The 27,414-nt window shown below is 43.1% G+C and overlaps 1 protein-coding gene across 4 annotated transcripts in view; it reads left to right on the forward strand.

The window, feature by feature from the left end:
- Myof (myoferlin) overlaps positions 1–27,414 on the forward strand; it is a 138,516-nt gene that overhangs the window by 65,772 nt on the left and 45,330 nt on the right. For 2 of the 4 annotated variants that reach the window (XM_051199900.1, XM_051199902.1), the window contains exons 17-26: positions 1,570–1,608; positions 3,041–3,165; positions 4,382–4,498; positions 13,924–14,101; positions 15,130–15,254; positions 17,647–17,753; positions 19,585–19,777; positions 21,267–21,422; positions 22,812–22,943; positions 24,812–24,975. In XM_051199900.1, the coding sequence (XP_051055857.1) occupies positions 1,570–1,608; positions 3,041–3,165; positions 4,382–4,498; positions 13,924–14,101; positions 15,130–15,254; positions 17,647–17,753; positions 19,585–19,777; positions 21,267–21,422; positions 22,812–22,943; positions 24,812–24,975 (1,336 nt within the window). The remainder of the gene's footprint in view (positions 1–1,569; positions 1,609–3,040; positions 3,166–4,381; positions 4,499–13,923; positions 14,102–15,129; positions 15,255–17,646; positions 17,754–19,584; positions 19,778–21,266; positions 21,423–22,811; positions 22,944–24,811; positions 24,976–27,414) is intronic. The other 2 variants (XM_051199901.1, XM_051199903.1) reach the window with 1 other exon arrangement.

Genomic DNA, 27,414 nt, shown 5'->3' on the forward strand with positions numbered 1-27,414 from the left:
TGAGAAACTGAACTTTCCTTTTATCCTAATTCTCTGTGTTTTAAGAAGAACAGAAACATGGAGGTGAAGGGTTGGCTCAGCACTTAAGAGCACTTGCAGCTCTGGTTTGGTTCCCAGTATTCAAGATGGCTCACCACCATCACTTAAGAGCACTTACAGCTCTGGTTTGGTTCCCAGTATTCAAGGTGGCTCACAACCATCAATCAGTAACTCTAGTTCCAGGGTCTCTGATGCCCTCTTAAGGTCTCTGCAAGCACTGTACATGTGTGAGCCACATATATACATGCAGTCAAAAACACATAAAAAAAGAAATAAATAATATCAATCCCAAACAATGTCAAGAACATGGAAGGTCCTAGAGATAAGATTTTTTTTTTTAAAGGCATTACTTTCAGATCTTAAAAAGAAAGGCAATTATAAATCTCAGGAGAAACTAACAGAAATGCATGGTTCAAATATAAAGCCACGTGTGGCATTATTTTGAGCAAACAGTTGAAAGTCAGAATGACATCCCACCTTCATTCTCTGCTGGAAGGATCTTAAGACTGAAACTTCAGCAAAGGAGATGGAATTGTGGCCCCTTTCTCTGCAGAAAGCAGGTAGTAAAATGGTGACTATAACATTCAAATTGTTTACTTTCTTCCTTTTTTAAACCCACAGCCCTAATTCTGAACAGAACATAAATGCCGTCACGCTTCTCAATTGTAAAACACAAGCACAGAACATAGAGATTAGAAGTGGACAGAGGAAGAGTAGGTGTGTGCAGAGCCTCTTTTTGTGGTGTAAGCAATGTAGATGTACCCACTATAGGTTAAAGAAAACCAACAGAAGTCCAAAGGGGCCACATCTGTAGATAGTGGACTCAACCCGTCCACTTATTAAGTAGGATGTCACTAAAAATATCTAAATGTAGTAGTTCAAGAAATACCAGTAAAAGTACTCTAGTTCGTGATAACATCAAAACCAAGCCCAGAAATTGTTTCTGATAGTTTCAACCCTCTTCTCTAGGAATTTCTGCCATTACAGGTCCTGCAGGTAGCCTGATTCAGGGTCTCAAAAACAACAAGGAGCTGCCTTCCCCACTCCATGCCTCCCCCACCCCCACACACAAAGAAACAAACCATGCTTTCGCATCACATAATCCAGGGTTTAACTACAGCTGTTTTTGCGTATTTACTTCAAACCAAATTAACTTGCATTTTCTGGCCATGGGCCCAGCTAAAGACTTGTCAGCGTTTTATTAAAAGCATGCCATGTTGTTAACTTCACCTGCTTCCTATGGTTGTGGGAAGCCAGCTCTTCTCAAATACCGGCTCCTTGGAGCCGGTGAATTCGGGTTATCCATGTGTGCTGGTTCTACCACTTATCACAAAGCTTTGAGCCAGTTGGCATTTAGCTGGTAAGACCAGTGCAATGAATTCAAAAGGCTCCTGGGATTTGGGTGTGAACTGGGATTCCCTGCTGTTGCAAAGCTGCTTATTCAGCCCAGACTACAATTAACTTTGCAATGTGCATTTTATATTGTCCATGTTCCTCTTGTTTCTAACCAATCATATTTTTACTACATAGATTTCTCCTCTTCGGGAACTGGGGCTGCGTCATATACAGGTTTACGCTTTGTAAAAATTTTGCTGTCTTCTAGAGCTTCCTATCTACTGTCATCTTACTAAGGATGTATTAATCGATTGCCTTAGGACCCTTCCTTTGATGTTTCATTGTCTCAAATACGGTTTTGCTAGAGTCAGAATGTTGCATGAGTCAGAATGTCCTTGTCCTGCATGGCTAAAAATTTAAATTAAATTAAATTTGATAGCCAGACCTTGCGCCATGTTTCATATTTCACCTTGATGCACACCATTCTGTGTGGCTTTACTGCAAATAATTGTTTGTGAGATATAATACGTTTTGTTACTGTTTATGTTCAGTGGGTAGAGATGCTGGGCGCTACTAAATCAGCAATTCCAGTAATGTGCAAAGCACTTTTGCCTCACTTTTGATGTGAATCTCTAGGTTGGAAGAGCACTTCCCACTTTTCACTCCCCAATAGGAGACATCATAACATGAACTTTGGTTAGGGCAGTGCTTGCCATTTTTTGCAAGTTTGCTTAGTGTCAGCCATCACAATTCTCTTAAGGTAGATGTTATTATCCCTCTAACAGATGAGGGCTGTGGGTTAGAGAAGCACTGGCTTTAGCAGCCGTCTCTTATGCATATTCTTTCTCTGATACTCTGCTTCAATCTTTTATTCCTCACCAACCCTATACCACTGGATGTTAAAGACAAAATCAAATGATTGAGCCAAATTTGACCTCTATGTATTGCCCAAGAATGCGCCTAACTCTGCTTTTTGGAGAAAAATCCACCCCTCTCCCATTTGAGAACTATTCAGACTGTTGTCCCCGTAGTCACCCATGATTTGGGTGTTGGATTTGGCTGTTGCCTTACATTGCACTCGGTATCATTTATTGAGGGCTAATCTTGCTGAGTCCAAGTAGCAGAGACAGAGTTTACCAGATGGTCAATGGAGAGAGAAAGTAATAATGGCAACCTGTTTAACACTTCCGAATATCGTATGGTCTTACAACCTAAAAGAACTCATTGGTTCACTTAAAAATGTCAGTGTATTTTTAATAGCACCTACAATACTACTTGAGGTTAAGTGACATACTTATGGGTGATATTAAGTAAATCTGGTACATCGTTTAAACAATATCATCTTTTGCTCCAAATATGACAAAATATTTAATATATAAGTTATAAACTTGCAAAAAATGTGAAGATCAACTTATGATTCTTTCATTCAAATAGCATTCTTTTTGTAAGGATAAGTTTTCTGAATTATCCCTTTTTTGTTTAATAGCTTAGGGTGATAATAAAGTGAAAATATGGCAGGTGCCATGTTATTCATAGTTTTCGCTAATACGACTAATTCACAAACTAGAGGAAAAACTTCATCTTACCTAACTGACTAATAACTAATATTTATTTCCATAGCTTGAATGTTAAACCCTGAAATCTAACGATGATGTTTATGTCTCAGCAAACACAGGAGAGACAGAGGTGGGCTTTGTCCCAACATTTGGACCTTGTTATCTGAACCTCTATGGAAGTCCCAGAGAGTACACGGGATTCCCGGACCCCTATGATGAGCTGAATACAGGGAAGGTTAGTTTCTCTATGAAGGCTATGATTATGGATACTGGTTAATGGGATTCCTTCTTATAATAGTAATAAACATCTCATGTAGGGACACTAACATTCCCCACCCCTAACACAGACCTACCATTCAGCCTATAAAGTGTTAAAGGAGAGAAGTCTTACACTTCTTAAGACTTACAATTAAAGAATAGAAAAGGGTCCCGGAAGGCCGGGCCTGGCAATACACACCTTTAATCCCAGCACTAAGGAGGCAGAGGAAGGTGGATCTCTGTGATCTTGATGCCAGCCTGGTCTATATAATGAGTTCTAGGCCAGCCAGAGCTACACAGCAAGACTCTGTCTAAGGAAGGAAAGAAACAGATTTTGATGACCAAGTAACAAGCAATGGGGTAAGTGGCACGCCCATGTCTGTCTTCAACCTCACATGAGTGAGAAACATCAGCAGCCAGTGCTGGCCTCCTCCATAGTCAGGCCCTGCACTGCTTTGTTCCAATGCATGTTCCAGGGTCGCAGTGACATGACTGTGGTGACACCAAGCTGTCCTCGAGCTTCATTTCACTGATGGGAAATTCCCATTTGACTACAATAGAAGTCAGATGTCTATTGATTATCCCCCAATTATATATATATATATATATATACATATATATATATATATATGACCCTGAGAAAGGAACAGCGAAGACAGAGAGGAATTAGGAACCTTCCATTTCTCTCCAGCAGATTCTATGGGCAACCACGGCTGAGTATGGTGAGAGGAGTATCCTCTCTTGACTTGTATGTTGGCATACCCAGAGCATCCTTTGTTTCCTGGCCACTCTGAAACTTGCTTGGTTGCCACATGGCAGTTTCGTTATTATGAGAAGAGGAGAAAAGAGATCCAAGTTGTAAATAAATATAAATGTAGAGCTGTTCTGATGAACTAAGATGGAGGAGACTTCAATTCTGTTCTCCTCACCATCCTGCTTAAGGAACTCCCTCCAGATCCATAGCATGCCTTCAAACCATGAAGATAAAACTCTTTCCTTCCCTAGCATCTCCTGGTGTCATTTAGAATCCATCTGAAGGTAAATGGTTCATCCATCAGATATTCAAAACTTAGATTAGTAAGTAGGATTTGCTAGCTAACTCACTTAGTAGGTTAGAACCATGGATAAAACAGTGTGTGTGTGTGTTTTGTGGTTCCTGCCCATGGGGATAATCCTATGTTCTTGTTTTTCAGGGAGAAGGTGTAGCCTACAGAGGCAGGATCTTGGTTGAACTGACCACTTTACTTGAAAAAAAACCACCAGAAAAGAAGCTTGAGCCCATTTCAAATGACGACCTTCTGGTCGTTGAGGTAAATGTCAGTGTGAACATTGCCTGGGATGGAAGGGATTGGGGACACTAACAGTTATCTATGGGAGAGTTGGAGAACGACCTGCTTCATAGTATGTCCCTCCAAAGTCCCCTGATATAGCCATGACAATACTGTGAAGATAATGAGACATTCTTCAGCCATTGAGATGTTAATAGGTACATTAGCCTCTAGCACCCTGACAAAAATTACTGAACACAGACAGCTTCAGGGCAGAAGGACTCATCTTGTCCATGGTTGTACAGTCCCAGGCAAACTGGACAGAACAGTATCAGGGAAGGAGTTTGAGGGCTTCTTCATCGTAGACAGGCAGCAGAAAGAGGGAAAACAGAGAATGAGGCCAGGCTCCCACAGTCCCTGTGAGCTACTTTCTCTGCCTCCCACTGTCATCAATTACTGATTAAGCCATCATGATATAAATTCAGCAAGGAATAATCATTAATTATATCCAAGACCTCATGATCTATTGCCTCTGGAAACACAAAGAAATACCGAGAGGCATGACTAATCTCCTAGGGTTGTTAAATCACAGTCAAGTTCTAAATCAAGACTGGCCACCACATACTCTTCTGTATCTGGCTAAAACAGAATGCCAAACAGCCCCCTTGGGTGGAGAGGATGTGAGGAAGAGCCCCTCCCCCTAATGGCATAGGTACCAGAGTTACCCATCCCCAATTTCATAGGCAGCAGTGACGCGGTTCACAGTGATAAGGTCATGCCTACTTCCGACTGCCATTACACCGGCTCTAAGTCCTTTCCTCCTTCAAGACAAGAAATCTAAGTTCTCTGTGTTCCTGAGACTTTCGGGTCAGTGTTCTTAGGGCACACAAATCTGAACTGTGTGGATGAGCAGCTGGCTTGCCGACACTCCTCTGCCCAGGGCCTCTCTCCTGGCTTGCTTTAGATTGCCCTGGGCCCACCAACTTCCTTAGGCTGCCACACCCTCCATTCTGAGAACTGGACAGGACTTTCTCTCATTTTCCCAGGTTATAGAAAAACTAAGTAGCAACTTTATAAAAGATGTCAGCTCTGAATCAAGTAAACAGTAGATGGCTGCCATGAAGTGGCTGTTCTCAGAGCCCATGAGCTCAGGTACCTTTTGTTAATCCTGAGACTGGCCAGAGAAAAAACAGCTCCACCATTTTAGGCCAAATATAAAACAAACTTTTTTTAAAATATTAAATACTGACAAAGATGAAATTTGGTCAGGACCACTCTCTGGAGTGGCCCTTAGACACGTGTTGTCGGGGGCTTTTAAGACAAAACATATAGGCCACTGTACTTTCCCATGAGGCTTTGTTGTTATTTTCTAAGAACTACAACTCCCAGAATCCCAAGAAGTTATCTAGCCCTTGGGCAGGTAGGGCTTACATGTTAATTTAGGGTAATAATACTTTCTGAATCCCTTATTATCAGCCTTCCTGTCCGTTTCCAGCCTGCCTTCTTATGGCTGAACCCAACTGGTGCCTTGAACACTGTAGCTTCTCATGAGTTCTCAGCTGAGCCAGGACAGTTTTCTTCCTTGAAGTAAATTAATGTCTGCCTGCTGTACACTCGGCTGCCCTTTAGCGAGACTGACAGTGAGAACATCTACTCATTGTAAGGAGACTCCTCCTTCTCCGCTACACTCACTCCATGGCCTTGTTTACTGGCTTGCACTAGGACAACGAAGTCAGGCTAGTATCCAAAGCAGGACTTTTCCGCCAGACAGTTTGGAACATCTGGAGCTTGCCATCGGGCTGCAGCAGCCCTTTCGCTCCTGTAAGAGCAAAGCATCCATCTACTCCACCCCCTCCCCTCGATCTCCATTCTCCCTGAGATTGCCTTTCTCTTCACCCCTCACTTACCTCTTATTTATCCCTCCTGGGAAACAAGCCACAGGGCACAACTCTACACAGGAAAAGAAGTATTTCTTCCCCACCCCTCCCCAGGTTACCAAAGATCATGGTCTGGACAAAAAGTCTCTCTTGGGAAGTTTATGTTTTAGGACAATTCAATTTAAGGTAATACAAATAGTAAACGGACCATAGTAGGCATTTGCTTTTAAATGTAGTTAAGGACTCACCCACGAAAATTTCCGAAAAGAATAGATGATCTCTACCTTGAATGTAAGGTCTCATGTCTGCTTCTAGAATCAGGAATTGCTTCCAGCTCTTCTAAGACAGCTTTTCTATGTTAATGCATCAAGCTTAGCAATCTCTTAAAGTAGCTTTACAGGCTATTAAAACAAGTCTTTAGGAGATAACTATTAAGAAATTTTTAGTCCATCATCACTCTACCCCCCCCCCCCGAGACATTTCTCCAGTTAACACCATGGTGCTATTCTAATATTTAGATTTTGATGGCCCCGGAGTCATCCCAGTCTCTTGGTGTATCTTATGGAATGGCTGTGCTGAGGCTTTAAATCAAGGATCCTCAGAATGAGCATGTGGCCCGCTGGTATAGTCAAACAACCAGACATGCCCACCGTGAGAGTGAGGTCCTATGGTCCATTAATCCCAACGCAAGTACAGCAACTCTGTATCAAGATCTGAAAGTGCCCCTCTACCTACCCCTAATTTTCAGTTACGTTGTTACAATTCCCATGGCTATCCCAAACTGTGGTGGAGCTCTTGTATTCTGAGGATGGCCATTATCGCAGTCCTTGTAAGTTGGTCTGGCCTGAGTGTTTTTGTCACCCCAAAATTCATATGCTCAAACCAACCCTCCAAGGTGAAGGGTTAGGGATTAAGGCATTGTGGTGGTGATTAGATCATGAACGCTCTAGGCAAAGGATGACACTAGTCGCCGTGTAAATGATGCTCTGAAGAGGTATTTTCCTCCTACCATGTGAAGACATATTTAGAAGATGCCATCTCTGAACAAGACAATGGCCTTCACTGGATACCTAATCTATTGGCTCTTCAGAACCATAAGAAATAGATATCCATAATTTACTAGTCATCAAGATGATGGTATGGTATTTTTGTTGTAGAAGCCTGAATGGACTAAGATATAAACATACCAGTTGATCAGCAAAAAAAGATTAAAAGTTACCAAATGCCTAGAGTGTGGGACTCATCCTGACTTTCCAATCTAAATCCTGCAGAGCAGGCCCTTCTCAGACCCTTCTGGAAGAGCCTCTTTGATTCCATGAGTCTATGCTATGAGATACATACAAGGCAAGTCCATTTTCTGCTGCTTCTTACTTGTTATGGAGACACAGCTCAAAGAAAGTGTCTCCCACCTACACCACTAAGGTCTATAAAGCCCAAAGATTTTCTACTACATATTGAAAACAAATTAAGGAAAAGGAAAAAGAGGAGAGAGAGGGCAGGTTGGAAAGTGGGGTGGCTTCGTGCTATTTAGTGTACAATTGTGCAGGAAGCTAGCTACACTTGTCCTGTGGACCTCCAAGGAAATCCAAAGTAAGGTAAGTGACTGCTTCGCATTAAGTCTGAGTAGTCTCAGAATATAGCTGGATTTTCAATCTATTGTTTGGAATTAGGCTTATGAAGAAATGTCACGATGGATGGACCTCCAGCCATTATGATACCTCATGGATCTTGATTTGCCTGTTGCTTTTGTTTTGTTTTACTCTGTCATCAGAGTGCAATTTAAATCCAGGTTCTTTCTCTTCATTTGAAACAACCATAATGAGAGAAGAGGGAACAGAGCTGTGTCCCACTGAAAATAGTAATTAAACAAAAACACCAGCAACCAAAGAGCTTATTTCATTCATTTATTTAAAACTAAAGGCAAAAATGAAGAACAAAGCACGGACAATGCAGACTGCCCATTGCATATGGAGGTGATAGAAAAGAACAGCCTTTTATTAACTTGGGTATGAAGCAGACTTTGTCTCCTTTGTTCCAAATAATTAAACACAGAGAGTGAAATAGCTTGTACCAGGCATTTAATTAAAACCAAAATGTGTGAAACAACAACAACAACAACTAACATTCTAAGGCAGGAGAGGAGCTGAGAGTCTAATCCCATCCCACCGTGGACCAGTGGGAGCCACACGAGAGTGAGGTGAGCATCTCTGCCCAGTGAGTGGTTAGCTCAGCCTAGAACATGATCCTGGTCATTGTCCCACACAGGTCGCGTGTCTGGGTAGGGCTGGCGAGGCTGGAACTTGTCAAAGAGCCGAGAATACCCCACTCCCTAAAGCAGAGCTGGCCTTGTCTGGGAAGGCCTGGTGGACGATCTTACCAGGTAGCAGCTACAGCGGGGATGGTTCCAAGCAGAGAGAAGAAGATAGAGTGTTGCAAACACAGCATTGTTCTAGCACCTTCTGCCTCCTTGATAGATTGATTGATTGATTGATTGATTGATTGATTTTTGGTTGTTGTTGTTGTTCCCAGGTCTGGGATCTGTTTTTATTTATTTTTTATTTTATTTATTTATTTTTTATTAACTCATGCACAATTACTTATTGTCTGGTTTTGTTGAAGAAACCAATCAGACAATTACTTGCTACAGTAATGCCTGTCAAAGTGGCTGGCAATAAACTCTCCAGAACCACATGCATCTTAAGGGCACTCTTCATAAAAACGCCACTAGTTTGGCCATTTTCATCTGTTATCACAAGTCAGCTCAGCCACCTTGCCCCGCCTTCATTTCTGCTTAACCTTCTCGGGAGTCGTGTGAGACTGCTTTTCCCAATGCTGCCGCAAAGTCTCAACACAAGGTCAATGTCTTTTGAAGGTTATAGTCAAAGTATGTCCATCGTCCAGCGGCTTAGAGGCAAGGATCAACCTTGGCTGAGTAGAAGGAATTCCTTCCTCATCCTGGATCTCCATCCTGGATCATTTTCTGTAAGGTCAGAGGGTTCGAATTTGAGTTTGACGGCCTTCCCCATAAGGGTCTTTATAAAGAAAATCTGTGTGTTGGTGGTGGCTCCATCTCCTCTGGTGGATTCTCTAGGATCTGTTCTTGAACCATATTGTCTGTGCTCCTCCTTCCCAGCCTCCTTGTGTATGACCTAACATATTCCTCCAGCATTTTATGAGCTTGCATTTCCCCTCAGGCACAGCTGAGATCCCCTTGAGGTTTCCCAGTAGTCTGGACAATATTTAAGGGCTCAGTAAATGTTGCTCGAAGCAGCGTGTTCAGATTCTCCCATTATCTCAGCCAGTTGTTGGCCCAAACAGACCAAAGGTGGCAAGATGTGTAGTTTTCATCTCCTGTTTCTTCTTTGTCGCTGAGCTTTAGTCCCCGTGCCTGTGGGTCTTCAGCCACTTTCAAGGATTATACCAGTATCCTACTTGACAAAAGTCACCTCCTTCCTCAAATTTACTTTTGAAATGCCAGCCTATGCCACCTTGTCTGCCTTGTGCTCCATCACCAAGACCCAGAAACCCTCAGGGCTCCATCATTAAAGACACATCCACCTGTTTCTAACAGATTGTAATTTACATTCTTTAGCTTTCCCTGACTGTAGGCTGTTTTGTCCCAAGATTTGCTATGAGAGAGGTCCCAGAACCCAAACTGAGTTATCCATCTTCTCCAAATAGTGTTTGTCTTCTCTTCCTCTCTCCACCTGTCTGTACTCTGAGATCACAGGGAAAATGGGAAAGGATTGAGTACAGGCAGAACTCTCAGTTACCCTAATTTAGAGCAGCTTGACTCTGGGGCAGGTAGCCATAGTCCTCTGGGAGCTTAGATTTGCACAGTGGTCCAAAGGGGCCTCCATCTCCAGCATTTGCTGACAGTATATACTCTCTCAGCTAATTGTGGCAATTGCAGGAAGCCCAAACTTCTTTCAGAGGTCAGGTACTCCAGGGTGAGGATCCTTGGAAGGCTTCTGTGGGCAATGTGCAGTCATTGAATGAGAACACCCAGGGCTTTCAAAGGGAATCTTGGCTGGAATGGACTTGTGCAGGACCAACTCAAGCCAGACACGGCATCTCCCAGATGCATGGAGTCCATGCTTTCTTTGTCCTCTACAGACCCTGGCTTACTTGTTATTCCACTTCAATTATGAACATTATTTCTGGATCCTATATTGGTATTGGGTTTTTGTTCATTTGTCTGTTTTCATTGCTGTGACAAAAGCAACTTTAAAACGGAGTTGAGGGTCGGTAAAATGGTTCAGGGGTTAAAAGCACTGGCTTCTCTTCCAGAAGACCTGGGGTTCAATTCCCAGGACCCACATGGCAGCTCATGACTGTCTGTAACTCCAGGAGATCTGATATCCTCACACAGACAAATGTGCACATAAAATAAAAAGTGGGTTAATTTTGGCTTACAGTTTGAGAATATGGTCCATCATGCTGAGGAACACATAGTAGTAGGAGTTTGGGGTAGCTAATCACACTGCATAAGCTGTCACAAGGCAGGATGAAGCGACTGCCATGTTCAGCTTGTCTGTTTCTTTTTAATCAGCTCAGGACCCCAACCCATGGGAAGATGCTTCCTGCATTTAGGGTGGGTCATTCCATTTCATTCAGTTAGCCAAGTCTAGAAATTCCACCAAAGACATGCTGAGAGGTCTTCTAGGTGACCCTGGATCTCATCAAGTTGACAGCCAATGTTAACTATCACAGGCTCTGACTCAGGCCTCAAATTATGTTTCTTCCTTCCTTCCTTCCTTCCTCCCTCCCTCCCTTCCTTCTTTCCTTTCTTTCCTAAGAAAAACTTCCCTTTTCTTAAACCATTCTTAGTACTTTATAAAGAAGTTATGCTGTGTGTAAAATTATGACTAGAACAAATAACTTCCTGCTTTTAAATCCTTGGATAAATTAAACTTAAGCTTCCAATTCTCTCAGCATTCTTGAACCATGAGTAATTGAGGATGCTTCAACAGGCTCCTGATAAACAGCATCAGTGTTCCAAGCTTCTCTGCCACTGAGTCAGTGGACTAAGATAGAGAAGCCTTTAAGGCTAAAGCTCCCCAGGTGATTGACCGTAAATCTGAGGTTGCAGCCAAAGATTTAGAAAGAATTCTGTAAGAACTCAGAGCTCAAAGGAGTGTCTAAGAGAGCCATCTTAGAGGGCTCTGTTATGTCATGTCAAAATCACCTTTCATCAAAATGGTGACTTCATACTCATGAGCTAGGGGACTGTTTCTACCTCTACAAGACTACAGACTGAAAGAAGTTCTCACAACAACCAGGCATGGTGAGGCATCCTTGTAATGCCAGCACCTAGAGACTGAGGCAGGAGGATTGAGTCAACCTAGGCAGAGTGAGAGCCACTATCGAATCTATCAGTGTACTTCTAAGTGCAGACAGACTCAAAGGGTTTGAATGCAAGAACTCACATAAACTCTTGCACACCCATGTTGAGAGTGATGTTATTCACCAAAGCCAAAGGTGGAAGGTGCTGGTGTGTGCATCACTGGGTGACTGGATAGGTGTTTTCATGTAGCAGGATAGTACTGACATGCTACATCATGGATGATATAGAAGGCAGTGTGCTAAGTGAATTATGCCCAGTGCAGGATACATGATAACTGCATAGCACACATTCAAGGAAGCTGACATCAGAGACAGAAAGACAGTGGTGGTGCCAGCAGCTGGAGGAAGAGAGACATGGGGAATTTTTATTTGATGAATGTAGAATGTGTGGTTTGCAACGTGAAAAGAGTTCCGTGCCTACAAGGTTAGTGATTGTAGCACAACAATATGCATTTACTTGATGCTCTTGAGCCAGACTCTTAAAGTGGTAAATTATATTATATGTATTTTGCCATGGTTTTTTAAAAGTATGGTGTAATAGGAAAGGTGCCATCTATATAGTGATGGAGACATACATTTATGTTTTGTTAGAAAAAGACCATTGGCCAGGCAGTGGTGGCACATGCCTTTAATCCCAGAACTCGGAAGGCACAGACAGGTGGATCTCTGTGAGTTCGAGGCCAGCCTGGTCTACTGAGAGAGTTCCAGAATATGCTCCAAAGCTACAGAGAAACCCTGTCTTGGGGAAAAAAGAAAAGAAAAAGACCATTATTTTGGGGGTGAGGGCTGGAGAGATGGCTCAGCATTTAAAATCACTTACTGCTCTTGCAGAGGGTTTGGTTTCCACTACACTTATGAGGGCTTACAACTGCCTGTAATTCCAATTTTAGGGTACCCAACACTCTCATATGACCCCTATGGATCCTGCACAGACATGACTCATGTACTTACATTCAGGCACTTACATACACATATATAAACATTTCTTTAAAAAGAAAAAAGACAGTTTAAATAAGGCAATAGTTCTGCGAGGAGCTGAGAGAGGGTGAATATTATACATTGTATAAAATTTTCAACAAACTAATAGAACAATGATAAAAAAATTAAGCCATGATCAATGGCTAGCTATCAAGTTTGATTAAACTGAGAAAAAAACGTTTCTAGATGCTGATAGGTGTAGAGGAATTCTGGTCACTGTGCTAGACAAGATGCCCAAGAAAGGCTTTAACATAATGTTTTCCTGAAGTGCTTCATTTAGTGATGGAAAACAAACCTCTTCAGGAGCACTTGGGATTGGAGTGACTGCTGTGAAAGCTCAAAAATGGAAATGTCATCAAGAAAGACAGGAGAATAATTATGTCTGATTATACTTAATAAAAAGGATCTTAGGGTTTTTTTAAATGTTTTTGAAGAAGTTGTCTGGGTATCTCCATAAATAGGAGACCAAATTTTTGACTCATACAAGTCAGACCACCCCCCTACACACACACAATTAATGATCCATTCAATTGAATAAAGCCATGGTATAAATAGAGAAGGAAAGGGTCATCAGTTAAGTTACTAATGGAGAGAGAGAATACAATTTCACTTATTTTTAAAATGAAGATTAAAATCTCGATTGCTATTTCTGATTATAAAACATATACTTCAGTGACTCAAAATCATTCATTCAAAATAACAAACATGTATAAGTTAGAAAATAAAGTTACCATTATCTCTCTGCCTTCTATGATAATGTTACTGTTAGCAATTTGAGTTATTCTTCCAGACCCCCTTCATGTGAATCAATATTAAAAACATACATAATTCATTTTAAACGTCCTTTTGGAGCTGGGGATGGAGCTCCGTGGTGGAGTGTTTGCCTACCATGTATAAGGTTCTGGGTTTAATCACCAACAAGATTCAGTAATAATAAAATAAAATACTCCCATTTTCTATATTTGCACTAGGGATTTACTTAAGTTGTTGTGGATTTTTATCCTATTATGACAGTAACATGTAACATAACTTGTTTAAGCAGTGTCTTATATTGTTTACCCATCTTTTGGTCAGTTCCATGGTGATGATCTTAATACTTCAGTCTCTGCCCACTATCTGAGAAGTGGAACCAATGGATCCAAAAATATTCTCCTCCAGCATTTAATGCAGCGCTAATTAACTGGGCTTAGAATTGTATTTGCTGGGAATCCACATATAAATACAAAGGAGCTGATACTGAGCCTTGTATTTACTCCCGTTTTATAGAAATACCAGCGAAGGCGGAAATACAGCCTGTCTGCTGTATTCCATTCAGCCACCATGTTGCAAGATGTTGGTGAGGCTATTCAGTTTGAAGTCAGCATTGGGAATTATGGCAACAAGTTTGATGCAACCTGTAAACCCTTGGCGTCAACGACTCAATACAGCCGTGCGGTATTTGATGGTAAGACTGGTGTTGAGTGTTCTCTCTCATATACTCTTGCTTATAGTAGATATATCCCGGGACAAGAAGTAGGCACTGTACTTTTCCTCTGGTGTCATTGTGCCCAGCGCCTCGTTAGTTAATGTAAATGAGAAAGGATTGGAGTTTAGGAACCCACGCGGTGGCTAAACTTGGGGCCAACGAGGTGGCTCAGTGGGTAAAGTAGATTGTCACCAAGCCAGACAACCTGAGTTCAATCCTCAGAACCCACGAGGTGAAAAGAGAAAACTGCTTCCTACAGGTTGTCCTCTAATCATCCCATTGTGTGCTAGCAGGGAAGAGGTGGGGATGGCCAGACCCAGATCCCAGCAGCTGAATCCCAGTTTCCCAATCCTATGCCCAGGCCGGACACCAGATCTCATAAAATAACAAGCCAGTGACCCTACTAAATCCTCATTCCCTAAAGCAGCTGTACCCCACCCAGCCCAAACCTCCCTTCGATTCAGTAGATGACATGGAGTGTACCCGGCTCAGATGCTGGGAAAGCCAGACTTCTGGTCCTCTCACTGTTACTCACCCACTCCCATGGGGTGGTTGCTTCTCTCCCAGCCAAACAATAATTTAAAAGAACGTTCTCATGGAGCAACAACCATCCTAACCTCCAGTGTGCTCTATTCTTGTTACAATGTATATGACCTAACCATCTTGGATGTTCAGCTGTGTGATCCTGAGATTATTGCTCGCAATTTGCTGGTTATTTTAGGGAGATTTACAAAGCAGATGAATGAACCACCTATTCCTCTGTTGCTCGACTGAATAAGATTGATTAATCAGAATAATGGCAGGGTGTGGCTCGGTAGTAGAGAATTGTTCCAGCTTGTGTGAGGCCTTTAATCTCCAACACCTAAAACAACAAACAAACAAAATCTGGCCAAGATCTTTCCCCAAACATGTAGATTAGTAAGTAGCTCTGTCAGCCTGTCTCTTTAATAAATACGTTGCCCACTTCAAGTGTCCAGCTTTCACTGACTTCTGACATTCCATCCCAGGGAACTACTATTACTACTTACCTTGGGCCCACACAAAGCCCGTGGTCACCCTGACTTCCTATTGGGAGGATATTAGTCATCGCCTGGATGCAGTGAACACTCTTCTAGTCATGGCAGAACGGCTGGTGAGTTATCTGTTCTGCATTTTCTTTTACCAAACAGTAAGTTAAGCACCCGTTAATGTGCAAGCTTGGCAATTGTAGCACAAGATCTTAAAACACAGTGGTCGACAAGGTAAGAGCAAATTCTGACTAAGGGCTGGGAATGGTAGGGAGCTAGCAGATGTTCATTGGTCCTGGGGCCCAGGCTCTCCCTGTGGTTGCTGTACTTGTTACCTCAGTTCATCCCATAGAGACAGCTTACCCTGACATGCACCCTCCAGCCTAAGGGGGGGGGGCAGGGTGAGGAAAGGATGACAAGGCCTTCTCGCTGGGAAAAGCCCAGATGTCATACACTTGATTTCTGCTCACTTTCCATTGGCCAGAATCCAGTAATACATCTAACCACAAGGAAGTTCAGTCCCAGGCTTGTGCAAGCACATGCCAGGATAAAGGTTTTCTTCCCGAGAAAGACAGGAGGGTGCACAAGGCCGGAGGACAGAGGAAAGGGAGCTCATGGTCTCACCATGATTTGCCCACAAAGAGTGCTGATGCTCTCAAGGGTAGCAATCCTGCTGAGAAAGAGAGGCGAGGGCTGGGTCCTTATAGGTTCTAAAGTCACAGTCCGGTTTCTGTCTGTGATGGGAAAAACGGTTACACTGGGGCATTTGCGGTCATTGATGAATACAGAGCTGGGAAGTTTGTCCTGAACCTCACAGGTAGTGTGTGATCTCAAGTGTGGGCTATCAGCCCCAGATTTAACAGGAAACAGAATAATTTGTTCCCATCCCATCACTTTGGTTTCATTTTGCTGACAACCCCACATGCATACACACACACAGATACATGCATGTTGACTTCTGTATCTATTAAAACATCGATGACCACGATGGTGCCTCTAATTTTAATATTCTACCAAGGACTTAGTCTAGCTTTCCTACAGTGATACTTCAGTTTCTGCCAGGGAGCATCAGAGACCATGGAGAAGCAAACATGATTATAAATAAAATGCCTCCATGTGTTGGGGTGGGGGCACCAATATAATTGAACCTCAGTATAAAACTGAGGGGACTAGATGGAACTCTGTGATTAAGGATGCTTTCCACTCTAACAGAAGACCCAGCATTCACACGGGTCATACAACTCACAACCACCTGTAACTCCCATCCCAAGGGATCTGATGCCTTCTTCTGGCATCCAAAGGGCTCTCCGTACATGTGTGGTGCACAGACATACACTCAGGCAAAACACTTAAGCACATAAAATAACCCAGTCTAAAACAAATAATAAAGTTGAAATTGAAATGCAACATTCTTATTACTTTCCAATTCCCTTCCTCAAGGGAGTTGGTGGAGAATTGGTCCCATCTTTTTTCTAATGATGTTTGGGATATTCTTCAGAGCTTTTTGTTTTCTTTGTTTTTCCCTGGTTCTTATAATGTCTCTCCTCTGGCCAAGCTGTCTGAGCTGCAGGCTAATCTTGACAAAGGTAGTGGCTTTTCCATGACCAGGACTTTGGCTGGCACAGAGGGCACTCTCTTCCTTCTCTGCTGACAGCTGTTCAGCACTAGCACGCTAGTATGTTCTGGGCTTCTCTTATACTTTCGCAGCCCGAGTCCTGAAAGAGCCATTCTTCTCAATAGCTGTGGTTACTTTAATGAGAAGTGGCATTAAAAAAGAAAAATCTGGGTACCAGAGTGCTCATGGCTACTGGTATATCATTGCTTATGGGCTTTGCCAGCCAAGAAACTCATGCACACCCACATGCATACACACACACAGATACATGCATGTTGACTTCTGTATCTATTAAAACATCGATGACCACGATGGTGCCTCTAATTTTAATATTCTACCAAGGACTTAGTCTAGCTTTCCTACAGTGATACTTCAGTTTCTGCCATCCTAAATATAATCATTTGTTTGTTCAAACTTAAACTCTGTCGTACATCAGCCACTGTGAACAGCAAGCCTACTATTTCGACTTTAAGACAGTTTGGATCGCATTTATTTTGTAACTCAGGATAAATAGTCAGAATGCTATTGTCATAAGTTACATTGGTTAGTTCAACTATTCATCTAAAATAAAACTAAGTCCATACTGTTTCTGATTATATCCTTTTTAGGCTTCCCCCACCTAGTCCTGATTTTCTTCTTTCTGTTTATTTTTGGATTACATAAAATATTTACATGGTTTCAAAGGTCGAGATACATGATAAGATTTTCTATTGTTTAAACTTTGAATTCTGAAGAAAGGAAAACAGCTATGGTAAATATTACTAAGGAACGAGGCCTCTGGCTTTTCTGTAATTATATCTTTTTATGCCCATACCCCACTCTCTACCCCACCTTTGAAATGATGCTTTCTTGGGTATGACAGCAGAGTTACCAGCTATCTCTCCTCTTTCTTAATTCTGCAGCAATCGAACATAGAGGCTGTAAAATCAGGGCTCCAAGGCAAAATTCCTGCAAACCAGCTGGCGGAGCTGTGGCTGAAGCTGATAGATGAAGTTATAGAAGACACGAGGTACGGCGATCTTTCTATCTCCACATCCTAAGTGCTTCTAGATTCTTCTCGAGTATTTCTCTGAGAAGTGCATTCGAACATTGTTTTGGGCTTCCTGTAAGCCCCACCCACACTGGGGGGGGATTTCTGAATCATCTGGAAAAGCACACTTCTCTGGTTTGTTGTCAAGTCTAAGGTAGCCCAGGGAGGTCCAGGTTGGACTCAGGAAGCTGATCTCAGAAGCCCCAGGCAAAGCATGGGGGATGGAGGGAAGAGCAGAGTTAACAAGCCTGAGCCACCCTCCTAAGGGACTCCTGACTTCCACAGGAAGATAGGAGCATGGGTTCCACCACACTCAGAGCAGTGTTCTAATTCGTGCTTTTAGAAATAGCTTGCTTTTCTTTTTTTTTTTTTTTTTTGTACTGTGTCTCAAGCACTGCACCTGCCTTTAGCAGCAGCATTTAGACTAAAATAGGAGCAACAGAGATAATTAGAGTGGCCCCTAGCAAGGATGACAAGCAAATTCATGAAGCATTATTACATGTTAAAACAACAACAACAGCAGCAACAACACACACATACACCCCAAACCAGGTTAGACAAAAACCGGTACATAGACTTAGCCAGAGGACATTTCATTGCTGTAACTTGGAGAAGTAACTCGGGTCTTTTGGCATTTAGAAATCAAGGAGGAAAGTGATTCATCCCAGACTCATTTGAAATATTGCCTAATATAGCCATGGATGGGGAAGGTCGAGAAGAAGAGCACATTGAGTAACTGCTTGCTCAGAGGAGCCAGACATTTCTCCCTCTAGGGTACGGCCTGCCTTCCTGTGCCCCCTAGTGGTTTAGTCAGGTCACTGAAGGGCCGCTGAAGTCAAGCACCACTGGCTTTGTGAGCACTCAAAGCTCAGGCTGAGAGACTGGCGGATACTAAGGGGTCACCTCTTAATTACAGACTAGAAAACAGAGAGGCCCCGGTGCCACAGTGATGCTGAGAATGACTGACTTAGCCTCTCATCCCTGCCGCTCCGTGTACCATCTGCATCTCACTCTCAAAGGGCCCCGGGTGACTTTCTCATGTATCTTTGCTTTACATGGCCATTGCATGATCTTAACCCTTTACACACGTGCTAGCTACCACAGCCGTTAATGAAATCAAACCAAAACGTGGAGTTACAGCTTCCACTTGGGAAATGTCTGTGAACTGTAGGATTTGCTGAACAAAGCAGGCCACATCTGGCTGCTCTTAAGCTTACAAAGAAATGTCTTTTAAATGCTATGGAACAGGCAATTCTGTGTTTGAGGAAAACCATGCTAGATATTCTTCATTTAAGGAATTGGATGAAATGCGGATGACTGGAAAGTCTAGGAGGGGACAATATGAATCTAATTTCCTGTACTAGTGACCCTGTGGTCTCATGTACTGCCACAGGGAGAGGGAAACATAGATGGGAGGGGGCTAATCTGAGTCCCTCACTCAACCACCCCTCTTTTTCTTGGGGGATCCCACCGCTGGGTCTTAGGTGGAAATTGTCATATACAAGCAGTACTTCCTATTGTCCGGAACTCTTTGAGAACCTTCTCAGATGATGATGGCAATAGCGAAGATGATGGTGGTGGCAATATTATTTAGACTCTACTGCTTTGAAGTTTATATTCCCTTTTCTGTCCTGCCAGTGCCACAAAGGTGTCCTCAACTCTAGCTTAAACCAAGCAGCATCTGTAGCATCAGTGCAGACATTTCAGTCTTCCTAAAACGTTTGCAGACATACATTAAACCCGTGCAAACATTTCTGATGCCTAGAATGTCATTCTTCTGTTCTCTTTCTTTTCTCTCCCTTTCTTTTAGATACACCTTGCCTGTCACAGATGGAAAAGCCAATGTCACAATTCTCGATACTCAGATCCGGAAGTTGCGGTCCAGGTTTCTCTCCCAAATCCACGAGGCAGCTATGAAGATGAGATCTGAGGCCACCGATGTGAAGTCCACCTTGCTGGAAATCGAGGACTGGCTTGATAAATTAATGCAACTCACTGAGGAGGTAGTCCTTGGAATTACACTAATGTCATCTGCTTCCAGGAGGATCCCGTGGATAACACCAAGGGAGAGGAGGGATGGTGGATGGAGCATCTGGCGTAATAATTGGGACTGTGGATGGATCTGGTCAATGGTTGAAAAAAAAAAACCAAGTCACTGGCTGGGAAGGCTACTGAGGATTGGGGTGAAAAGTCACTAAAATCAGGACAAGAATTTTGAGTTGGGTCCTAGAGAAAAACATTCTTTTCTTTCTGTCTCTTTTGTTTGTTTATTGTTTTAAGACAGGGTTTCTCTGTCCTGGAACCCACTCTGTAGACTAGGCTGTTCTGGAACTCATAGAGATCTGTCTGCCTCTGCCTCTTGAGTGCTGGGATTAAAGGCATGTGCTACCACTGCCTAGCTGAAAAGCTTCATTTTCATAGTGCTGTCACAGAGTGTTTTGAGTGATGGAATAGTAGAACACAGCATTGAGAATTAAAATACCACTTTAGTGTGGCTTAGAGAGGCGTAGATTTACATCTCAAATCATTTGTAACCTTGGGCAAGCTGTTCGGCTCACTTAAGCCCTGTTTCCCTACCTGTAAAGTGTAGAGACAGTGTTTACATCATAGTACTGTTTTGGAAAGACTTAAAAGCGACAATGATGATTATACACAGGGACAGCACAGTGCAGGGCATGCAGTGGTTGCTAGATAAGTGTCAGATGTCCCTCATCTCTGTGACCAAAGAATGGAAGTAAGCAGACTCCTCTGTCCTTTGAGTGTCTATGGTGGAGTGTCTTAGTTCCTTCTCTGCTGCTGTAACAGGATACCACAGACTGAGTAAGCTATAAAGAAGAGGCTTACTTACTTCCTTCAGTCTAGGGGTAGAGGTATTGAAGATTGAGAGGTCTGAATCTAACAAGGGATCTTGTTGTTGTTATTGTTGTTGTGTTATTTCACTGCAGAGGACTAGAGTGAGAGCAAGCAGCTGGGAACTGAGTTTCCCGTCATACTAGGCCTATTATGATAACTAACCCACTCCCGCAACAGTAGCATTAATCTGTGCTTGAGGGTAAATCACTCACCACCTACTCATCTCTCACTTGCCCAATCAACACTGTTGAATAAAGCTGTGGACACTGAACCCTAAGAAACACATTCAAACCATGTCCTCAGATGGCTGCATGCAATCTTTCCAGCCTGCTGATAGTTTTCTTCAAATGATGCTTAGAGATGAGGGGGTATTTTCTGAAATACCTTTTAGACCAGAGTGGGCTGCAATTCTACATTTGCTGCCCTGTGTACCCCCTTCTCCCACCCCCACCCCGGTCTGGCCACTCACAGCCCACTCATTAGCCCCGTGTAACTACTGTGTGACTGTAGAAGATGTGTCTCCTGACTTTGAGACACACTCTTGACCACAGCCCCAAGTGTCCAGCCTGCTATTTCTCCAGTCTCCCTACATATAAACTCATCTGTTTTGCTTTCTTTTCTATCCAACCCACTGCCCAGCCTCAGAACAGTATGCCCGACATTATCATCTGGATGATCCGTGGAGAGAAAAGACTGGCTTATGCACGAATTCCTGCCCATCAAGTCTTATACTCCACCAGTGGTGGGAACGCTTCTGGAAAATACTGTGGGAAAACCCAGACCATCCTTCTGAAGGTACATCTTCATTGTGGAATGGGAAAAACATGCATGTTTCTGCTCTAAAGGAGGGGTTGCTTTGTCATATTCTATCTGTTAAATGGCTAAGGATTTTATAATCCACCCTAACTTGTTCTGATCTCTTCTGGGCTCATCATTTTTAGAGAATGACATGAGGGTGACTGGCATTCAACCACAGACACCTCTCTAGATGTCTCTGACATCTAGCATGGCGTTGTCATTTGCTTTCTGACATGAATTTTCCACTCTTAATGTCGCATGTAAGCAATAAGTTTCTTCCATTGATGCTAGTAAGTGTTGGGGAATGGGTGTGGTGTAGCCAGTCATGGAATGAAGTTCAAGGCCAGCCTGGTCTTCAGAGCTAGTTCCAGAAAAGGCTCCAAAACCACAGGGAAACCCTGTCTCTAAAAACAAACAAACAAACAAACAAAAAAGAAGAAACTATGTATTGTTGACCTTGTTAACCTCATTATCTTATTTTAGTCTTGGTGTCTCTTTGTAACATTAAAAACATTGTTGAAGACTACAAAGGGTTTTATTTATATAGCTTGTATCCCTAGTATCTGTTGTAATAGAAATTAAAATCTAAAAATAAACACGGGAGACTTTGTCTCAACACACACACACACACACACACACACACACACACACACACCTATCTCCAGGTCCATTTATAACAGAGCCTCTTGTGCAAGATAATGGCCATATGCTAACATGTGTGGCAACCTGTGAGAACGTCCTCATTTATTATGCCAAGTGTTAAGCAGCCAGGAACTCAAAGGTGGGAATTTAACAATACTGGGTTTAAAAAAAATCCATTAAAAATTATTTTTTTAGTTCTTTGGTAGGTTTTTTTTTTTTTTTTTTTTTTTTGTCGTCAAAGGAATTCTTCAGTGGGACTGGCATTTCATCTTCTGTACTTGAGAGTTGAGTGCTGTTACTACTGATGGGTACAGTGGGATATCACTGTCTCACTTGTGCAAATGTCAACAAAACAAGACAAATGTCATGTTGACGCTATTAGGAAGAGTGTTCTGCTTCTGCTCTTGTAGACCTCCTGAATCGGTCTCAGGGACCGGTAGCAATCTACAGCTAACACTTTGATTGACTGAATGAAGAAAAAGATGCTCTTGAGAATGGAAGTGAGCCAGAGAGCAGGGAAAGGCCCAGCCCTCTGACAGCTGCAAGGAACTTTGGGACTTACTGCTTTAGCTTCTATTTCAGTCTTTGCTGCAGGGTCATTCACCAGTTTTAACCAAAGCAAATACAAACTCGGTCTGGTGGGGGCAATGAGTAGAAGCTGAGCATGCTTTGGGCTGTAGCATGGTGTCACAGTTTATGTGGTGTCCGTCCCATGCCACCTACAATGTTTTTGTTCATCCACAGTATCCACAAGAAAAAAGCAATGGGCCCAAAGTGCCCGTGGAATTGCGAGTGAATATCTGGCTGGGTCTAAGCGCCGTGGAGAAGAAGTTCAATAGCTTCGCTGAAGGCTCCTTCACCGTCTTCGCTGAAATGGTATCTTTAATGCCAGTCCTTTCTTCTCTCTGGTAGGGTCCAACTCCTTCTTTTTACCCACCTGTGGCTGTCATTTCTACCTCCTGAAATGCCTGCCAAAGAATATTAGCCTCACAGGTGAGGAGAAGACCCTCCTGAGGGTTATTGACACTCCAGAGTGACCGCCTCCTTTGTGTGATAATTTGAAGAGGTAACCTCCAACCAGTGACCTTGAACTTGCATGGTTTATGCCCATGATTATGGCCCTAGAACCAGTAGCAGTTTGTTGGATTGATGCTGACGTAGACACACTAAGCAGGATACGCATACATACATGCACACATGTTTCTGGGTAGCTTTGAAGTGCTTCACATGTGCCTGTTCTACTGCCCCAGCCACTACTGCTGTCACAAGGCCATACCCCCAAAGCCACTGAAGGTCGACACTTCCACTCGTAGTGAAGTTCTGTCGTCCATGCCAAGGTCTGTGCTTGGATTGTATTAGCATCATGTTGGCTTCCAAGCAGAAGCGACAAGAAAACCTTGCTCCTCCATTCTGCACCCTTGTCACATGCATTCTAGTTCGGTGGATCCTTGTCATACCCACATAGGTGCACCTCCTCTCCAGGCTCAAACACCTGAGACTATGCTATTGTGCCCTTCCTCTTGCTATCAGTGACATACTCAATTTCTTGCCTCCCTTTGCAGTAAAAACTTACCTGTGCCTTGGGCAATTCATCTTCTCTATAAGATCAACAACTTAAGGGGTGGAGAGATGGTTCAGTGGTTAAGATCACCAGCTGCTCTTCCAGAGGACCTGGGTTCAATTCCCGGCACTTACATGGCAGCTCACAACTGTCTGTAACTCCAGTCCCAGGGTACCTGACACTCTTATACAGATACTCATGTAGGCAAAACACCATTGCACATGAAATAAAAAATAAATCATTTAAAAAGGAAAGATCAACATCAGATAGACATATGAGTTTGAGACCAAACAAAGACATCTACAACCCTGGGAAGCCTCACCTATTTCCATGGTTGAGAGCATGAAGATCATACCATCATGGATTTATAAATGCTAATTTAGAAGGGAATGGCTAGGGTGGAGAGATGCCTCAGTGGATACAGGTGTTTGCAGCTGAGGCTGACAAACTTAAATTAAACCGTGGGACCGATATGGTCAAAGGAGAGAACCAACTACCAAAATTTGTTCTTTGACCTCTATATACGTCAGGGCTTGCACACACACACACACATAAAACATTTTCTCAACTTAAAAATGATCACTGTAAACTAGAGTCAGCCATTGCCATCAAACTTGCTTTCCAGAAAGTTGTTCTTCTATCTCTTGTGCTCCAGGGGAGGCTCAGAACCCTCAAAATCTCATAAGGAACTCATGTTTCTGGTGTGTTCTCTGAGCACTCCCGGGAAAGAATAACATCTGTTAATTATTCCTGTGGAGAAATGTGTTCTACTCTAAGCAGTAAACTTGCAAGCAAACTTTACGAAATCCACACATTCCTAAGTTGAGGATTGTTGTGGATGCTTCTCTGATGTCCTCATACTATGTGCTCATCTGCAAACTGAACACAATGCATTTCTTACACTTATTCTAGAGTTCGTGTGTGCAAACGGTTGTGCGTCCTGTGAGCCGTGATGCATCACAGAACGCACAACCGTTTGCGCACGTTGTATCTTAGGAGGAACAGCTTGCCCAAAGCCACCTGAGCACTGGCAGGCCCGAGTCTACGGCCATATTTTTTGGGTGTATACCTGTTTTGCTTTCTGTCATTATCTGGCCTCCAATCTAGGAAGACCTGGATTTCATGGCTGACTTGCTTCCTCTGTCTCTGACAGTATTTCTCCAACTGTGTCTGTTTTGAACAGTATGAAAACCAAGCTCTCATGTTTGGGAAATGGGGCACATCTGGACTGGTGGGACGCCATAAATTCTCTGATGTCACAGGAAAGATAAAACTCAAAAAGGAATTCTTTCTGCCTCCCAAAGGCTGGGAGTGGGAAGGAGACTGGATAGTTGACCCCGAAAGAAGGTGAGTGTCACTTACTTTGTTGAGGTGTGTGTGTGTGTGTGTGTGTGTGTGTGTGTGCTTATGCTTGTGTTCAGGTGTTTACTTGCCATAGCACACCAGTGAACATCAGAAGACATCTTTTTAAGAGTAAGTTCTTGCCCTCCACATCGTTGAGCCTAGGTCTTTTGTTTCTGTTCTTATACTGTGTCCAGGCTAGCTGGCTCACAGCTTCTGGATGATTCTCCTGCCTCTGTCTTCCAACTCGCTTTAGGAATTCTGGGATTACTGATATTCACCACCTCATGCAGCTTTTTCCTGTGAGTTTTTGGGATCCAGCTCAGGCCATTAGGCTTGAGTGCTGACTTGAAATTTTACCCATGGAACCGTCTCCCCAGCCCCCTCCATCATTATTCTTACTAACATTAATTTTACCCACTAAGTGGGACTAGTGTCGAAAGATACTATCAGTCCCAAAGGGCAAAAATAAGAGGTACCTAGGGGAATGTAGGGTGCAGGTCTGTGAACCCCAGCTACTCAGGGGCTAAAGTAGGATTGTACATTCCAGGTCTGCCTAGAGTCCAGCAGCTTCCAGGACCCAGTCTCGAATTACGAAGTAGAACTCAGGGAAATGAGCAGGGACACAACCCAGTAGAATACTTGGCAGAATGCTTGTCTCTCATGAACAAGGCTATAGGTCTAATACCCAGTACATCTCTGTCTATGCCTAGATCTAAATATGTTTATATATGTTTGTCTTAGTTGGGGTTTCTAGTGCCATGCAGAGACACCATGACCAGAGCACCTTTTATAAAGGAAAATGTTTAATTGAGGTAGCTCGCTTACAGTTCAGAGGTTCAGTCCATTATTGTGATGACGGGGAGCACGGTGCATGTAGGCACACATAGTCCTGGCTATATCTTCACTAGAAGGCAACAGGAAGTAGATTTTTAACTCTGGGTGATATCTTGAGCATATAGGAGACCTCAAAGCCACCTCCACAGTGACACACTTCCAAAAAGACCACACCTCCTAATAGTGCCACTCCCTTTGGGATTATAGAAGCCAGTTACAGTCAAACTACCACAATGTGTGTATATGTCTATGTGACAGATGTGCCAAGTGTTAGTCTCACTCCCCCCCCCCCACACACACACACAAATGGCTGAGATCCTAGTTAACATGTCAAAGCAGACTCTGGTTCTTAGCAACTGCTTGCTGAGTAGCCATCCTGGCTGGCATACCCGCCCCTACCCTAAACTCCCCAGCTGGGCTTCCCTTCTCCAGGCTTCTCTGAATCCTAGAGGACCCAGGGCTTTTCCCCTGACCTCTTGGTCACTTGATCTGCGGCTCCTCTCTTAGCCTGACACACCCTCTCTCTGTCTCTTCCTTTCTCTCTCTGGTACCCCATGGCCCGTTCAGTTTGGACCATTCCAGAGGGCTTCTTCTCTCATATCTACAATAAACCTTCCCCTCCCCCATACCTAGGAGTTTCATTATTTTTGTTTGGATGCATCTGGTACATACAGAAAAGCCATAGGTCTTTTTTTTTTTTTTTTTTTTTTTTTTTTTTTTTTTTTCTTTTCTTCTTCTTCTTTTTTTTTTTTTTTTTTTTTTTTTTTTTTTTTTTTTTTTTGCCAGAGATAAGGACAATGACTTTTAGCAGGCAGAGACTATTTTCTCAAGTCCCGGAGGGAATGCTGGCTTTTGTCTAAATGTCAGACTTTGGGAAGGGGAATTACTTGAGACCAGACTAAGCAGTGTGTTGAATACCAACACCATCTTATTTAACCTTTACTACAGTCTTCCCAGATAGGCAATAGTAAGAACTGGCAGCACACTCCTTTCATCCCAGCACTCGGGAGGCAGAGACAGGCGGAGCTCTGTGAGTTTGAGGCCAGCCTGGTCTACATAGTGAATATGAGAACAGCCAGGACTAACACAGAGAAACCCTGTCTCAAAGGAAAACAAAACAAAACAAAACAAAACAAAACTGAAAGATATTTGCGGTAATGAGGTCGTTAGCCCATGGGTCCTAGCAAGAAGGCCTTGACTCCTGGTTCAGAGACAAAGGACTTTAATTGCCATAGCAAGAGCAGTGGATATCAGCTTTTTCTCCAATTCACTGTGACAGGCACAGCAGCATGGCAGCCTTTTGCTCTAGACAGGGACGTTAGTTATCTCGGTCTTCCATGACTATTCCCCATATAGCATCTTCGAGAAGCTAATCTGTCAAGGCCATCAGGGCTCAGCTGGCGAGATGTGCAGAAAGGCAAGAGATTCAGGGAGAACCACCTCCAGACACGATAGTGCAAACTTCACTTTGCAAACAAGAGAACAGATCTAGAGAGATTAAGAACTTGTCCAAAGGCCCAGGTTAACGTAAATGGTGTCTCTGGGCTGCTGCTTAAGTCTGCCAGGGTACCCGAAGCGACACTCGGTCATGCTTGAACATCCTTAGAA

The sequence above is a fragment of the Phodopus roborovskii genome, unplaced genomic scaffold, assembly GCF_943737965.1.
Source record: "Phodopus roborovskii unplaced genomic scaffold, PHOROB, whole genome shotgun sequence".
Classification (NCBI taxonomy): domain Eukaryota; kingdom Metazoa; phylum Chordata; class Mammalia; order Rodentia; family Cricetidae; genus Phodopus; species Phodopus roborovskii.